Below are 17,901 nucleotides of genomic sequence, written 5' to 3'. Positions count from 1 at the left end.
CTTGCTTGCTGTAGTGCAACGGAGAGCGATAGAGAAGACGGCCCAATGTCCTCCTCTGATGTACACTCATATGTGCATATACCACATATACTAACTACATGCACTCACACACACCTAAATGAATAAATGAATAAATACAAATAAAGCAGAAGAGGCAAATTGAGAGGGCTTTGTTCTATCTCAGACTAATTACTACCCCTTGTTTTCTTGTCACACTCAAAACTTTTTTTTTTTTTTTAATTTATTTACTATATGTAAGTACACTGTAGTTGTCTTCAGACACTCCAGAAGAGGACATCAGAGTTTTGTTACGGATGGTTGTGAGCCACCATGTGGTTGCTGGGATTTGAACTCAGGACCTTTGGAAGAGCAGTCGGCACTCTTAACCTCTGAGCCATCTCTCCAGCCCCTCAAAACTTTTTAATATTAGTTATTCTTGTATGTCTGCATGATCTGTGTATGAGTGCAGCTGTGTGGAGGTCAGAGGGCAACTTTCAGGAGTCAGTTCTCTCTCTCCACCTTGTGTATGAGTTCTTTGCCTGAATATGTGTATGCACCGTATTTGTACCTGTTGCCCTGGAAATCAGAAAAGGCTGTGGGACCCTTGGAATTGGGGTTATGGATGGTCACGAGTGGCCATGTGGTTGCTAGGAACCACACATGAGTCCTCTGCACGAGCACCATGTGCTCTTAACTGCTGGCCATCTCTCTAGCTCCTCATTCTTGATGGTGATGAGTACTGTATGTATGGCCTCAAACAAGCCAGGGAAGTACTCTACCTTTGAGCTATAGTCCTGGTTCCCAGTTGCCTTTTGAATTAAAAAAAATACTTACAAACAGACCTGGGAGCCACTCTTTCTTGCTACAGAGCCCAAGAAACTAACTTATGCATGTGGGCATCCCAACAGTAGCAGTGACTGATAGCTCTGCCAGCACAGTGGAGACGCAACTACAAGTGAAACCCAAGGCTGCAAAGAGCCCTTTGTTCACAGTACACCCCCCTGGCGATACTAAAATAATGGGGATCACTGAGCTCCCAAAGTGAGTAGGTGAAACAGGAAGGGGGCACACGCAGATGAAGTCTCTCGGACACAGCAATCCTTTGACAGGACGTCCAGATACAGGGAATTGGGATGAAGTAAGGAACTTTTGACTTGGCGCTGGAAGTCTGGCTGTTTGTGGGAAGCCGTCCTTTGTTACACTTGGACGAGCTGTTCTCTCAGTGTGTCTGTTTCCTAAAATATTGAATTTCTGTACCTTTTATTCAGCAAAAGCAGCTGAGGCTTTTTTCTTAGGCATTCCTTTTCTTTTGCCATTGGGTTGGCTGCTCTGAATACCGTCTCCCACAAGGGTTGCATTTCCATCCAGGGAAGCTTTGAGAATGCTCTGGCATGCCTGCGGGTTCAAGGCTGGTGTGTTTTGAGCTGTGAGCGATAGCTGATAGAAACAGAACTTGAAATGTAAATGTTTAGTCTTGTTGGGCACTGCTGAGTGTGCCCCACCTCGTCTTAGGATTTTAACTTCTGGCTCATGTCCCAACAACAATAAAAAACAAGCTCATCGGTTCACATTTTTCAGTAGATGTGGTTTGCAGAAATCTCAAATGAAAGTAACTTACGTGGAACAGAGCATTTTAGCAAATAAGGTGAGAACTGCTCCCTTTGCTCAGCACATTCTTTTGGTTCACAGACTTGGAAAGAAAACTGTACTGTAAATAAAACCCCTTTGTAGTCTGCATTTCTGAATGGACTACAGAGGAATCAGTGTGAACACCAGTAATTCTTATCTCATGGGTGCCCTGTGGGCCCTGACTAATGCTGCTAGCCCAGTGTGTTATAGTTTGCAGGGAAACACAATGTCATGGTCTGGGGGCAACAGGGAGAGTTCTTTAGCCTCTGCAACTGTTGGACATCTTCCTGGAAAAGAAGCTGCATTGTACTATTGCTGAGGCTTCTTGGAGCACCTCTGCTCCAGCTGAGGATGCCTTGTTTCTATAGCAACAGCACTGACTGGTTGAATGGAACAGGGTGGCCAACAGTTCCAGAAAGGACTTTCTATAAATAGAAGCTACTTACTTGGATATTTCTACCATTAGTGGATGTCATTAGAGCCTCTGTTTAGAACTCAGATGTATCGCTCGCCAGGTTCTCTTACTGATGCTGTGGAATGATTCTTTTATTCAAACCTCCATGTTTCATTCTTCTCTTTCAGTTATTTACCCCCCCCCCACCTCACTCTTTCTGTGTGTGTAGATTTGTGTACAAATGCGGCTACATGTACATGTGTTAACTAGAGGTTGACATTGGATATTTTCCTCAGCTACTCTTCACTTTTTAAAAAATTAGTTCACGGAGATCAGAAGATGAGCTGTGAGAGTCTGTCCTCTCCTTCTACCTGGTAGATTCTGGGGATCAAACTCAAGTTATCAAACTTGGCAGCAAGTGCTTTTACCTACTGAGCCATCTTGTCATCTCCTGATTTATTTTTTTGAGGCAGGGAGCTTACAGATTTAGCTAGATTGGCTAGCAAGTCCTGGGGATTTCCTCTTTCCCCTTCCCCGGTGCTGGGATTACATGTGTGCAGGACTACACTCAGCTTTGTATGTGGGTATGGGGTTCAAACCCAGCTCCTCACATGAGTGCTGGAAGCCTCACTTACATTTCTTTCTTCCTTCTTTCCTTCCCTTTCCTTCTCTTCCTTCCTTTCTTTTCCTTTTTCTTTTCTCTTCTCTTCTCTTCTCTTCTCTTCTCTTCTCTTCTCTTCTCTTCTCTTCTCTTCTCTTCTCTTCTCTTCTTTCTCCCTCTCTCTCTCTCTTTTGCTTTTTTTCAAGACATGTTTCTCTGTATAGCTCTAGCTGCCCTGGAACTCACTCTATCAGACCAGGCTGGCTCTAGCTCAAAGATTCTCCTACCTCTGCCTCCCAAGTGCTGAAACTAAAGGCGTGCACCACCACCACCCAGCTGCGTATTTAAGTATCTTACAGGTTTCCCTTGAAAACTTTTAAAAGGCTTCTCCCTTCACTAAGCTTCTTCTTTCAGATCTAGCACAGTCCATTTAGTAAATATACTTTTCTTATTTTCTTCCCTTTCTTTTTTTTTTAATCTTATTTATGGTAGGATGATTTTCATTGTTTGTTTTGTTATTGTCCTTTGGCTTTGGGCGTTGGGTTTTGCTGCATAGCCCAAGCTAGCGTCGAGCTTGAGTTACTCCTACCCTAACCTCCCGAGTGCTGAGCTGATCACTGTACCCAGCCAGGCACACAGTCTTTTTAAAAAAATTAATAGTCACTGTTTTTCTGAAGCAAGCTTGACTGTCAACATGCTCGGACGATGCTGTTCTCCTCATCGTCCTTCCAGGATGCCGGCAGGTGCTAGACTTTACCACCTTGTTGGCAAAGCTCCTTCCATAAAGGTCACCGATGACCTTTGCATTCCATCAGAGAAATCAGGGAGCAATGTACTAGTTGCCGTTTAGTCAGCCCTTTCTATGAGCATAGCTCTCAGACCCAGTTAGGACTACAGATTACAAAGATAAAGTCCCAGTTTAAACTGTCTTAAACAAACAAAATGTGGGGGAAGAATTGCTGGAAAGAATCTTGTGTAGCTTGCTGTGAAGGAAGTTGAACACTGCACCTGGAAAGTGTCTCCATGGGCCTTGTCAAACAGCCAAGGCTTAGACCTGGAGTAGTGCCTGTGTGTCGGTCTCTCTGTGTTGGCTTTGTCTCTCCCAGGGAGCCAGCCTCCTTCCCTCACTGGAGAGCTTACTGCTGTCTAGTCTCCCCTAGCTGCACACCTTCCAGCTCTCCTTCCAGTCTAGAAACACCAGAATTGCATCATGGGACTGCTCCTTTGATAGGGAACTCTGTAAGAATACCATGAGAGGGAACCTGCAGGAGGTGGGGTCATATTGGGTCAACAGTTCCAAAGATTTCATCACCAAATCCCAGGATTCTTTCTTACAAAAGTCTTTGGAAAGGGTGCTGCTGTTTCTGTTCTAGAAACCATGAAGCTGTGTCTCCTGGAGGTCAGTGGCGTGACAGAGATCACATGGCTGAGGTCAAGCCCCCAATCCAGTGCTTTTACCAAGTAAAGCACGTTTCTTTCCCATGTAGTAAAAAGGAAAAGGGAACCAGAATTTAGATGTCAAGGTAAAGTAGCAATGACAGCAAAGTGGCAGGAAATAGGATTTTCTTTCCAGTAACCTTAAAGGTTACTACCTTAAGGTGGGTTTTTTGTTGTTGTTGTTTGTTTGTTTGTTTTTTTTTTAAAGAAACTTTTTTTTTTTAGATTTATTTATTTATTATATGTAAGTACACTGTAGCTGTCTTCAGACACTCCAGAAGAGGGAGTCAGATCTTGTTACAGATGGTTGTGAGCCACCATGTGGTTGCTGGGATTTGAACTCCGGACCTTCGGAAGAGCGGTCGGGTGCTCTTACCCACTGAGCCAACTCACCAGCCCGTTTGTTTGTTTTTTTTAAAAAAAGCCAGGTGTGGTGGTGCACTCCTTTAATCCTAGCACCCGGGAGGCAGAGGCAGGCGGATTTCTGAGTTCCAGGCCAGCCTGGTCTACAGAGTGAGTTCCAGGACAGCCAGGGCTACACAGAGACACCCTGTCTCGAAAAACAAAAACAAAAACAAAAACAAAAACAAAAACAAAACAAAACAAAAAAAGCACCCAAAGTCATACAAGATCTTTTAAAGTCAACAGCAACAACAAGTGGTTGCAAATGGGACATCAGTTTCTGAAGACTGCCTGTAGGCTCACCAGAAATCAGCAATATAATTCTCTGATAAAGCTAACTGCTCAGTTAGACACACCTTAGATTCATCCAGAGGCTGCATAATGATCAGGAGCATTGCTGTGGGACCAGCCCCTCTGTCTACACATGTGATATGACTGGCTTGCAGGCAAAGAAACAGGAAGGGCAGGAAGAAAGTAGAGGCATCTGTGCCAGGTCCCTGCTGCTTCTCTCCTATGCTGGTGACCTGGTGTGGCAGGGATTCTGCTCAGTGTGCCTAGGAGGCAGGATACTTGAAAGGTGCACATACGGTGTGTGGTGCACAGAAGGATGAGGGTGCTCTCATAGGTTTGCTGAGTCTTAGAGGCAAGGTCAGTGGGTCATTTTGTCTCCAAGTACAGGTGTTGAGTTCTCAAAGAGGGTCTCAGTAGGAACTGCTGTCCAGTGACTCCACAGGTTCAGGCCACCACCGCACAGCAGTGATCCACTCATAGGCACCTGGCAGAGGAGAAACACATGGTGATTCATTCTGTTTTTAATCTGGATCCAGTTTGAAATGGGCAAGTGCTGTATTTAAATAGTGTCCAGGGATAGAGCTAGAATCTCCCAGCACATTTTCTGATTATTTATATAGGATATGCATGTTAGTGTTTTGTTTTGTTTTTTAACAGATCTTGCCTCAAGTTTATGTGTAAAAACAGCATAGGACACTGGTCATCTGCAGATAGTGTGTAGTTGGTGTGTCCCAGCACTCCAGCTATCTTCACATTGGTAGGAGCCTTTTCTATGGGGCCTTCACAGGGACCTGGGCACCTTTGGGAGCCTGAGCTGGAGCTGAAGCCTGGGCCTTAGCTGGAGCTGCGGTCTCCGCCTTGGTTTGGACCTTGGCCTTTGGTTGGCAGAGTCTACGACCATTGGCCATGTAGCTTCGAATCTGCTTCCCAAGCTTGGAGTGAGCGATGAAAGCCAGGTGGCTGACTCTGCGGCTGGGGCCCTTTGGCATCATGGGCTTGGTGGCCTGAGGCTTCACCAGGGCCTTGATGGCCTCTGCACGTGCACTCACTGCCTTTGCATTGCTGGCCTGCGTCTTCTTCAGGTCTTTCTTGTTGTGCTTCTTGGCAAAGCGCATGTTCCTCAGGAACTTGGGGTCAACCCCCTTAAGAGATTCGTGTCTTTGTAACCGGGGTTTCTTGATGCCATTTTAGTAGAACTGGTTGTGTGTGGTGTGGTTCTTAGACTTGGCCATGTCTGCATGGTAAACCATGGCTGTTTTTTGTTTTTTTTTTAAAGAAGAATCTTCTCTTTCTATAGACCGCACACTTTCCCCGGGTATGAACTGTTCTGTGATGCAGTTGCTATTATAGGCCAGATAGCAGATATTAGGATGTGTGCATGTTAAGAAGGGACTTCCTCTGTAGAGCAAATGCTCCAGAGGAAGCAGTTTGACTCTGGGAAATGAATTACATTCAATTTCACCCACGTCGGTACATTATCATAACAAGGAAAGACTGAAAAAATATCTGGCAGACCATTTATCTTCCTTGAAGTCTGTGAAATAGAAGACTGTGTGAGTCTTGTTTTCTGGAAGAGGAAAGCAGTGTCCTCAGTGGCAGGACAGTAGCTCTTTCTCCCAGCCTTGGTGCTTAGTATATAACCTGTCCTTTTGCATGTCACTATAACATAGCATGCCTTAAACATCACATACAAGCCATGGTCAAGAAGGCAAGTCTTTCCTAATGCTCTGTTTCCTACAAGGCCTCTATGGTCTTTTCAACATCATACTCAAAAGCACTTGGAAGCCTCCAGTGAGTTTAGAATGTACCCACCACTCTTCTGTAGCAGCACCTTGGCATTAAAATCAGTTACCCCAGCAGATGCTGCTGATCTAAGTGTAATGCTGCAGTTGACTTTGAACCACTGCTTATAGCTTGAGGTTGTGCTTGAAGTTGGGGGATCAGTAGAACACTAACCCTGATGCAGAATAGTTTTAGCACTGCCACTCAACACTGACATTTAATCATCTGGCAAAGATTTATTCAATTTTAGCTGTGCTATATAGCTTTGGCTAGATGCCCTTGGTAAAGGGCTATATAACTCATCACCAGGGCCATGTTTACTCTAATTTTATTTTATATGTATGGGTGTTTTGCCTACATATATGTATGTATGTGCACCATGTGTATGGAGAAGAAGGCATCAGACCACCTGGAACTGGAGTTGCAATGAGTTGTGAGTTGCCCTGTTTGTGCTGGGAATTGAACCTGGGTCCTCTGCAAGAGCATCCAGAGTGTAACTGCTGAGCTGTCTCTGCATATCCACCAGAGCCACTTTTGAGAACAAGAGGGAGCTATTCATAATTATACTGAGACATACTATGACCCCTGCGTTAGGCAGTTGAGGTAGAATCGTGGTTTGAGACCAACCTCTACTGCATAATGAGACTATGTCTTAAGTTACTGGCTCAGTTAGTGGAGTGCTAGCCTGGCATCTAGGAGGAAAGCTCTGGCTTTGAATCCTATAACCTTTTAATACCACATGGTAGTAATTACATGTCTGTAATCCTGGCACTAGAGGTAGGAGAAGTAAATGTTCAAGGTTCTCCTAGGCTACATAGTGAGTTCTAAGGATGCCTGGGCTCTGTGAAATTGTGCCTCAACAAAACAAAGCATTGCAAGCCAATCTAAAATAATAGTAACAAGAATAACTTGTTGCAGTCATCTCTTAGTGGAAGTAGGATTATCCTAATCTGGGACAGTTGCCTTGTACATTCATGTCCTTCAGTATGTACAACTGTTACACAGCTAGTTAAATCAGGGGCTTTATAAAAGCCCTGGGTTCTGTTCTTAGCACTGAAAAAGTAAAAAATTTATATATATATAAACATTTCCTCCTTTTCTACAGTTATCCCAGAACCTCACAACCAAATTTCCCCTTCCGAACTGTTTACATGGCAGAGTGTGCAGGCATCTCTCACTTCAAGAATTCTGCCATCTGGTGGATTTCTGAGTTCAAGGCCAGCCTGGTCTACAAAGTGAGTTCCAGGATAGCCAGGGCTACAACAGAGAAACCCTGTCTCGGCAAAAAAAAAAAAAAAAAAAAAAAAAAAAAAAAAAAGAAAGAAAAAAAGAATTCTGCCATCCATCTGCTGCTGCTCTTCCACACGTCCTCAGTCATAGCAAAAAACTTACAGAAGAATAGTGTGCTGGAGTCCAACAAATCTCTCTCCCTCCCCTCCCTCCCTCCCTCCCTCCCTCCCTCCCTCCCTCCTCTCTCTCTTTTTTTTAAAAAGGTCTTCCTCCAACTCTTAGTAATCCTCCTGCCTCAGGCACCCAAGTGCTATGATTATAAGCATTAGCCACCATGCCTAGCTCAATCAGCCATTGTTTGCCAGCCCAGCTTTGTATCAATGCTCTGCACCATGTCATCATAGTCTGCTCCCCTGCCCCTGTCTGCTTTTGTCACAGTTCCCAGCATCTTCCCTGTTGTCAGTGGCAGTCCTCTGTCTTGATCAGGTGTAAGGAGTGATTACTCTTCTTCAGCTCAAACACTTGTCTGGGTTTGGGATAAACATAGTCATCCTTGGCTTTCTCTGCTGACACTGGCTTCTCTTGTGACATTTTGCTCCCTTCTTTTCTTCTAGACAGCTGAGCATCGGAGTACCTGAGGGCTTGGTTCTCTCCCCCTTCCCTCCCTTTCCCTCTCCTCTCCTCCAAGGCACCTAATCAGAACATACGTGAGTGACTGAAAGAGTGAATGAGATTCTGACTGGTGTGACTGAGCAGCTGTGTTGCCGTGGGTTTTCACAGGCCACAAAGTCTACGAGCTCTCCATGTGTGTAGCTGTGGTGCTCTTCCCTCCCTGTCCCCCCATCACAGGAGATGTGGGGGTTATAACAGTTTTAATGTGTCCCATCCACCTATGTGGGGTTTAAGTTCCTTGCAAACATTTGGTTTACTACTAGCTTCAAATGAAGTCCTTCTGACTTCATTTCATCGGTTTCTAAGTAGCACACCATAAATGTCCAAGAGTTGCCACAAGTCAGTGGCACAGTCTTTTAGAGCCATTATGTACATGAGGAGGCAGATCTCAGCAAGTATCCAGAGCTTACCTCACTTCTTTTTCTTTTTGGTTTTTCGAGACAGGGTTTCTCTGTGTAGCTCTGGCTGTCCTGGAACTCACTCTGTAGACCAGGCTGGCCTGGAACTCAGAAATCCGCCTGCCTCTGCCTCCCGAGTGCTGGGATTAAAGGCGTGCGCCACTACTCCCAGCCGCTTACCTCACTTCTAACTTGGAGCCACTGCTGCCTTTACAGGTGTGAAAGTTTGTGTACACACTGAAAGACAGATGTGTATCCTGTTTTTTTTTTTGTTGTTGTTGTTTTTTAAATTTTGTTCACCATGTCTACCAACTCTTTTTTCTTTTTTAATATTTTTATTAGGTATTTTCCTCATTTACATTTTCAATGCTATCCCAAAAGTCCCCCATACCCTCCCTCCCCCCACTCCCCTACCCACCCACTGCCCCTTTTTGGCCCTGGCGTTCCCCTGTACTGGGGCATATAAAGTTTGCATGACCAATGGGCCTCTCTTTCCAGTGATAGCCGACTAGGCCATCTTTTGATACATATGCAGCTAGAGACAAGAGCTCCGGGGTACTGGTTAGTTCATAATGTTGTTCCATCAATAGAGTTGCAGTTCCCTTTAGCTCCTTGGGTACTTTCTCTAGCTCCTCCACTGGGGGCCCTGTGATCCATCCAATAGCTGACTGTGAGCATCCACTTCTGTGTTTGCTAGGCCCCGGCATAGTCTCCCAGGAGACAGCTATATCAGGGTCCTTTCAGCAAAATCTTGCTAGTGTATGCAATGGTGTCAGTGTTTGGAGGCTGATTATGGGATGGATCCCGGGATATGGCAGTCGCTAGATGGTCCATCCTTTTGTCTCAGCTCCAAACTTTGTCTCTGTAACTCCTTCCATGGGTGTTTTGTTCCCAATTCTAAGAAGGGACAAAGTGTCCACACTTTGGTCTTTGTTCTTCTTGAGTTTCATGTGTTTCACAAATTGTATCTTATATCTTGGGTATTCTAAGTTTCTGGGCTAATATCCACTTATCAGTGAGAACATATCATTTGAGTTCTTTTGTGATTGGGTTACCTCACTCAGGATGATGCCCTCCAGGTCCGACCATTTGCCTAGGAATTTCGTAAATTCATTCTTTTTAATAGCTGAGTAGTACTCCATTGTGTAAATGTACCACATTTTTTGTATTCATTCCTCTGTTGAGGGGCATCTGGGTTCTTCCCAGCTTCTGGCTATTATAAATAAGGCTGCTATGAACATAGTGGAGCATGTGTCTTTCTTACTAGTTGGAACATCTTCTGGATATATGCCCAGGAGAGGTATTGCGGGATCCTCAGGTAGTACTATGTCCAATTTTCTGAGGAACCGCCAGACTGATTTCCAGAGTGGTTGTACAAGCTTGTAATCCCACCAATAATGGAGGAGTGTTCCTCTTCCTCCACATCCTCGCCAGCATCTGCTGTCACCTGAATTTTTGATCTTAGCCATTCTGACTGGTGTGAGACAGAATCTCAGGATTGTTTTGATTTGCATTTCCCTGATGATTAAGGATGCTGAACATTTTTTCAGGTGCTTCTCAGCCATTCGGTATTCTTCAGGTGAGAATTCTTTGTTTAGCTCTGAGCCCCATTTTTTAATGGGGTTATTTGATTTTCTGGAGTCCACCTTCTTGAGTTCTTTATGTTGGATATTAGTCCCCTATCTGATGTAGGATATGTAAAGATCCTTTCTCAATCTGTTGGTGGCCTTTTTGTGTTATTGACGGTGTCTTTTGCCTTAGAGAAGCTTTGCAGTTTTATGAGGTCCCATTTGTCGGTTCTCGATCTTACAGCACAAGCCATTGCTGTTCTATTCAGGAATTTTTCCCCTGTGCCCATATCTTCGAGGCTTTTCCTCACTTTCTCCTCTATAAGTTTCAGTGTCTCTGGTTTTATGTGGAGCTCCTTGATCCACTTAGATTTGACCTTAGTACAAGGAGATAGGAATGGATCAATTCACATTCTTCTACATGATAACCACCGGTTGTCCCAGCACCATTTGTTGAAAATGCTGTCTTTTTTCCACTGGATGGTTTTAGCTCCCTTGTCAAAGATCAAGTGACCATAGGTGTGTGGGTTCATTTCTGAGTCTTCAATTCTATTCCATTGGTCTACTTGTCTGTCGCTATACCAGTACCATGCAGTTTTTATCACAATTGCTCTGTAGTACAGCTTTAGGTCAGGCATGGTGATTCCACCAGAGGTTCTTTTATCCTTGAGAAGAGTTTTTGCTATCCTAGGTTTTTTGTTATTCCAGATGAATTTGCAGATTGCTCTTTCTGATTCGTTGAAGAATTGAGTTGGAATTTTGATAGGGATTGCATTGAATCTGTAGATTGCTTTTGGCAAGATAGCCATTTTTACAATGTTGATCCTGCCAACCCATGAGCATGGGAGATCTTTCCATCTTCTGAGATCTTCTTTAATTTCTTTCTTCAGAGACTTGAAGTTCTTATCATACAGATCTTTCACTTCCTTAGTTAGAGTCACGCCAAGGTATTTTATATTATTTGTGACTATTGAGAAGGGTTTTTTTTCCCTAATTGTGTATCCTGTTTCTTATCAGTAACAAGTATTGTAATCACCAAAATAGAGAAAATGGTTTAGTTTTAAATAAAACGTTATGCCAAGCATTGTAGCATGTGCCTATAATTCCAGCACTGAGAAAAACAGAGGTAGGAGGATTGCTGCAAATTTGAAGTCAGCCTAGTCTACAGAGAGTGCTAGTCCAGCCATGACTACATAATGAGACCCTGTCTCAGAAAACCCAACAGGTAATTTGCATGTTACGATGCATATTACTAAGAGTCTTTAGACTTCACTTGTGCCCATACAGGAGGCTTTATCTCCTATGCTGGTGCAGTGAAACTATAGGTGTAAGAACAGCAAATCAAGAGTGTTTCTGGTCAAAATTTTCTAGAGACCGAGACTGATTATAGTGACTAGTGCTTCCTCTCCTTGCTTCTTGGTTTTCAACTACTTCTTTTATTATAGGCACTTGAAGAGGCCCAGAAAGCCATTCAGCAACTCTTTGGCAAAATCAAGGATATCAAAGACAAAGCAGAAAAGTCAGAACAAATGGTGAGTTTAGATTTCATCCAGTCCCAGTAATTACCAGGCTCTTCTTTCCCCTGCCTGCCAATCATGTATCCCTGTCTGTGAGTGCACCCCGACTGCCTCAGAGGAGCTGCTGCTAGACATGGGTGACTCACTGGCCTTGCTGACCTACATTTGCAGCCACTTTCCTATAGGAAACAATTGGTTTTCCTAGAAAATCGTTTCCTGGTCATTTTGGATGCTGTTCTTCAGCATGTCTATAGCATGTTTCACAGTTAAGATGTTGTAGTCTGGTACACAGTACACTAATGCTGGTTCCGACTCTGGGGTGAAGGTACCATGCCCATGATGCATGCACCCAGTCTTCTTTAGTTCCTCCTCTTTGTAGGTGATGTGCTCCCAAGTCCCTGCTGACCGGGAAGCCAGCCTTCACCACAGCTGCTCCTCTGGTGCCACTAGGCTACACTGGGTTTCTGGGCTGAGATTCTAAGTCATGAGATGCATCTAAATGACAGTTTTCTCAATATGAAATAATATCTGCTTTACAAGGGATCTGAGCAGAGTACCTAAGGGTCTGCATTTTTTGGAGGAGTACAAGATATGCCACCAAACAGTATGACTCTAGTGAAGATGACATTTGCTGGAGTTTGTTGTACTTAATTTTGTTTGTTTTGACTCTTAGGGTTTTACTATGTATCCCTGACCTTGAACTCAGTGTAGATAGGGCTGGCCTTGAACTCACAGATATCCACTTGCCTTTGCCTTTTAAACATTCAGTGGTTGTACTCAGCTTTTATGCTCAGCAATAATGTTATGTTTCTAAGCTGCTGTTCGAGATTGTGTTCCCTCTTTGCAAGCCTCTGTAACTGCAGTTCCAGGGACTCTGATGTCCCCTTCTAGGCACACAGTGGTACACAGACATATATACAGGCAAACATCCATACACAGAGAACAAACAAGTGGTTTGTTAAAGCCTCCTAGATGATAGTCAGGCATGGTATGTGCCTGTTACTCAGCACTGGGGAAGCTGTACAGAGACGATCCTTAAATAAATAAAAAGAAACTGAGGGGGTGCTGGAGAGATGGCTCAGCAATTAAGAGCACTGACTGCTCTTCCGAAGGTCCTGAGTTCAAATCCCAGCAACCACATGGTGGCTCACAACCATCCATAATGAGATCTGATGTCCTCTTCTGGGGTGTCTGAAGACACCTACAGTGTTCTTACATATAATAAATAGATAAATCTAAAAAAAAAAAAAGAAAAAGAAACTGGGGAGATGACTCAACAGTAAGAGTACTTGCTGCTCTTGTAAGGGACCTAGTTTGAACAGCACTCACATTAGGCTGCTTACAACCAACTTAACTCTAGCACCAGGGCATCCAGTGCCCTCTTCTGGCACCAGTTTACTCACATATACATAAAATAATAAAAATGAATCTTTTCTATTTTCCTTTTTTCTTTTTCTTTAAAGATAGTCTCTCTCACCAGGTGGTGGTGGTAGTAGTATACGCCTTTAATACAAGCACTTGGTGGGCAGAGGCAGGTGGAGCTCTGTTTGAGGCCAGCTTGGTCTACAGAGCTAGTTCCAGGACAGCCAAGGCTACATAGCAAAACCCTGTCTTGAAAACAAACAAATAACAACAACAACAACAACAACAACAACAACAACAAAAGATTGCATCTCTGCATAACACTGGCTGGTGAAACTCACTATTGAAGACCAGGCTGGCCTTGAACTCCAGAGATCTGCCTGCATCTACCTCATGAATTAAAGGCATGAATGAACACACCCAGCCCAAATGTATATTTAAAAAAAGAGAAATAAGCAAACAAAACATGAAAGGGGCTAATTATTCTAAGTTATTTTAGTTTTGTATTATAAGAGTATTTATATTTTTTCTTAGGGGCTAACCTGAGGTTGTTTTAAGTGATTTTATATCTGATTTTCTTGTAGAGTGACTTGAAGAAGGGTTTAAAGCTTTCTCACCCTTTCCCTGTTTTCTTTTCAATGTGTAGGTGAAAGAGATCACCCGAGATATTAAGCAGTTAGATCACGCCAAGCGCCACCTGACCACCTCAATCACGACCCTGAACCACCTGCACATGCTGGCAGGCGGGGTGGACTCCCTGGAGTAAGCAGTGTGACCTCTCAACGGGCCCACAGGAAATGCTCCACATGAGGACAGTGGCTTCAGAGTTACTCACTTCCCAGCCGAGCCAGCCTCACCATCCTCTCCATGTTTGGAACACTGACCACAAGTGTTCAGTCACTTTTGGTGTTCACAACTTAACAAAAGAGATGGGGATGTAGCCCAGTGGCAGGCAGAATACCTGCTTGACATGCCCACAGCCCTGGCTTCCATCCTCAGAACTGCACTGCAGCAGACAGTCTGTCTTAGTAAAAAAAAATGGACAGGCAACCTGAGGAAGCCACAGAAAGCCCATGAGAATGACCCTGAAAAATGTGTCATCTCATGTGGTAGATCTAGACCAGAAAGTCAGACAGAGTGACTCAGCCCCAGTCACTCTCTAGGGCCTCTGCCTTGGCAAGTATCCCTCCTTCTATTGGGCTGAGTTTCATTTCACCAAAGAGACCATTTCTAAACAAATCTTTGACATACAGTTTAACCCACTTTTTTCTTAAACCTATGTTTTTAAGATTGTAGTTCTTTGTGCAGCACATTTAGAAAGAGTATTAAAAGAAGTCCCCGGCCATTTACCTTGAAGCAGTGTTTCAAATCCTCCTGCCCCAGCACCCCAGCTTCCTACTGCAATGGGTCTCAGGCCGATTCCCCCTGCTTTAGTCCTAGTGGAATTTCTCATGTGTGCAAGCCTGCCATCTTCACAGACATGCAGGTCTGGCAAGAATGAAGGATGCCCAGAAGGAAGGAGGAGAGGTTGTATCATTCCTAACTGCTGCTGGGCATACAAAAGGTGGCAGAGGAGCCCTAGTCCATTGGAGGAGTGATCATCCAGGGCAGCTAGCAAATGGGACTGCAAGAACCATCTCCCTTCCTCCTTCCCATGGGACACTTTGTATTAGCAGGTCAAGATGGCAATGGAGTACCATGGTTTGACCTTGAGCCTCTCCTTGAAATGTTTTATAAGGGAATTACACATTTAATGTGAAAGCCAGTGTAGACCTACTAGTTTGTACTTCATTACCATGTATAACTTGATTTTATCAGCATCGTTTATTTAAGCTTCATTACCCTTAGGAGTAGGGCAAGTTGTCATCTCAGCTGCCATTGTTTATCATTATCTTAAAACTAAATGTGACAGTTAACTTGAAATCACAATCTTCCTTTTCTGTGATCCAGAAAAATGGCTTGGTTTTTCCGTGCACCACAATCATCAGTAATATTTTATACAACATTATCTCAAAATCCCATTCTTCATGCAATGCCCAGCTCAAACCCATAGTCTTCCCAGAGTCCCCTCTGCCACCCACTGAGCGTGTGCGCGTGCGCACACACACACACACACACACACACACACACGCACACACACACACACATTTTTGTGCCCTGTGGCTATAGTTTACAATATTATTTAGACCATACTTTACTCTCTTGCTATTAGTTAAATGTTTACTTGACACTCCCATTATTAAATGATGTCACCTTGAGAGTTGGAGCTAAATCCTAATCTTTCCTTCCCCAGTACTTATACTAAATCTAGCTCTTGTAGATCATCCCACACCTGCTATCTTGTGTCTTCAGAGATATCTGGGTCTCGCAAGTCGTCCCACGTCTTCTATCTTGTCTCTTCAGTGACTACGTCTCAACTTCTGTCCTTGCAGAGCCATGACCAGGCGCAGACAGTATGGAGAAGTTGCTAATCTCCTTCAGGGTGTAATGAATGTTCTGGAGCACTTTCACAAATACATGGGAATCCCACAGATCCGACAGCTTTCTGAAAGGTAAGATATCCTCACAGACAATGGTCTTTCCATAAGAAAAGATGGTGCTGCATGCTTTCTCCACCTTATTCTAGGAAGCAGCTGCAGATGCTATGTGACCTCACCCTACAGTGCCCTTTATACCTTGTCTTTGCAGCCTACCCAAGTCAACTAGTACACTCATGTGTATGTATGTGTGTGCACAACTCTCCATTGTCTGCAGAACTGTTGGTTTAAAATAGTTATTTTGATCATAAGACTTGGCCAGGCTTGGGTAATATTTCTTCTCTGCTCCAGACACCATCAGTTAAGGCAGCTGAAGATGGAACCAGAGGAGCTGGCTACCATGGCTAGTAAATGATGTTCACTGTCAGCTGAGAACTCAGCTAGCCTATGGACTGAGATCTGTGTTGTCCTCATGGGTGTCTCAGGCTTTCTCATAGTAGGACGGTTGAGCTCTAAGGATGATAGCACCAAAAGAACTGAACCTTTGAAGCCTTGTGACATCACAAAGCCACTGAGAGTCAAGAGGAAAAAAACATGTCTTTCCTTTTCCTCTGATGAATGTCAGTGGCACACTGGTGAAGGCAGCATGTGGGGTGGATGGATGCTGTGGCAGGCTTTAGACACACTGGTGTCAAACATTACAGGGAGGAGTTTCTCTTTGATCTTGTGCTTTCTTTCTACCATCCTTGAGGTTTCCCTGTATAAGTACACTATAGCTGTCTCAGACACATGAGAAAAGGGCTTCAGACCCATTACAGATGGCTGTGAGCCACCATGTGGTTGCTGGGAATTGAACTCAGAACCCCTGGAAGAGCAGTCAGTGCTCTTAACTGCTGAGCCATCTCTCCAGCCCCACCCTTAAGCTTTGGTCCTAGGTTCAGATCCAGTGAGAAGGTTCTTAGGAGGAAAAAGAGGATTCTGAAGAAGGGAGGGGAGAGTGAGTTCAGTGCCTTTCGCCTTTTCTATTAGAGATAACCACAGAAAGAAAATCTAAGAATCCTTAACCTTTCTCCAAGCAAAGGCAGCGTGGCCCCCAGCTGCACTTTTTCATTCTGCCTCATAGGAAGACCTGCCTGCCACACATGTCCATTCTTTGTTTTCTTTATGTAATTATACAAGTAGCATAAATACACAATTGCTTTTATTTAAAAAGTCTAAACTGGATGTGAATGGCTTACATCTGTAGTCCCAGCACTCAGGAAGTTGAGCTAGAGAACTGCTTTGAATTTGAGTCTAGCCAAGGATTTATAATGAGACCTCCTTTCAAAATACTAACAAAGAAAAAGACAAAAAATAAATAAACAAGTATATCTCAGTTCTCTTAGCTACATTTCCAATCCTATTGCACCTCCTAGAAGGAGTAACTGCTATTAGCTTGTTCTCCCTCTAGACTGTCTCCTCTGCACTTATGGTGAGCTATAGAACTGCCTCATTCTGTGTGTGGACTACCATAGGATAGCATGTCCCAGGCTAGTTTGCTGTCTTCATGTCCCTAGAGCCTTATTCTGATTCTTAAGACATACCTCTTCTCACATGTGTGCAAGTAGATCTAAAGCCTTTAAATTTAAAAATGCATTTAAAATTGTAATAGCCACCACTCATTTACTCCCCCACAAGCTTTGTAGATTCACAATACCATCTTGAAGTGCTGAGTACCCATTCCTCCATGCCTTGAACAAATGTGGTATTGCTGATTTTTATTTTAGTCAGTCTGGGAGATGGAAGTCTCTATCTACTTCCTTTAATTTTAATTTCCTTAGTAACTGATGATTGACCATTTACATTTCCTCTGTACAGTATTTTGTTTGTTTGGTGTTCATTTGGTTGGTTTGGTTTTGAGACTTGGTCTCACTGTACAGTCCTGGCTTTCTGGAACTTGCGCAGAGATCTGCCTGCCTCTGCTTCCTGAGTGCTGGGATGAAAAGTGTGTGCCACCATACCTGACTCAGATTTCTTAAGTTCTAATAAACTATTTTCTTTTATTTCTTTCTTAGAGTGGTATTTGGGGTTTGTTTCCTTTGGTCTCTTGTTTTGGAACTCCTATACACGAACATTGTAACTTGTAACCTGCTGCCTCATCT

At 43.8% G+C, this 17,901-nt stretch overlaps 1 protein-coding gene across 1 annotated transcript in view; it reads left to right on the top strand.

Annotated features, from left to right (window-relative positions):
* Vps53 (VPS53 GARP complex subunit) overlaps positions 1-17,901 on the top strand; it is a 133,413-nt gene that overhangs the window by 29,395 nt on the left and 86,117 nt on the right. Inside the window, exons 5-7 of the mRNA NM_026664.4 lie at positions 11,850-11,936; positions 13,930-14,045; positions 15,716-15,835. Of these exons, the coding sequence (NP_080940.2) occupies positions 11,850-11,936; positions 13,930-14,045; positions 15,716-15,835 (323 nt within the window). The remainder of the gene's footprint in view (positions 1-11,849; positions 11,937-13,929; positions 14,046-15,715; positions 15,836-17,901) is intronic.

The sequence above is a fragment of the Mus musculus genome, chromosome 11 (genome assembly GCF_000001635.26).
Source record: "Mus musculus strain C57BL/6J chromosome 11, GRCm38.p6 C57BL/6J".
Classification (NCBI taxonomy): Eukaryota; Metazoa; Chordata; class Mammalia; order Rodentia; family Muridae; genus Mus; species Mus musculus.
This window is presented reverse-complemented; position numbering and strand designations above follow the sequence as displayed.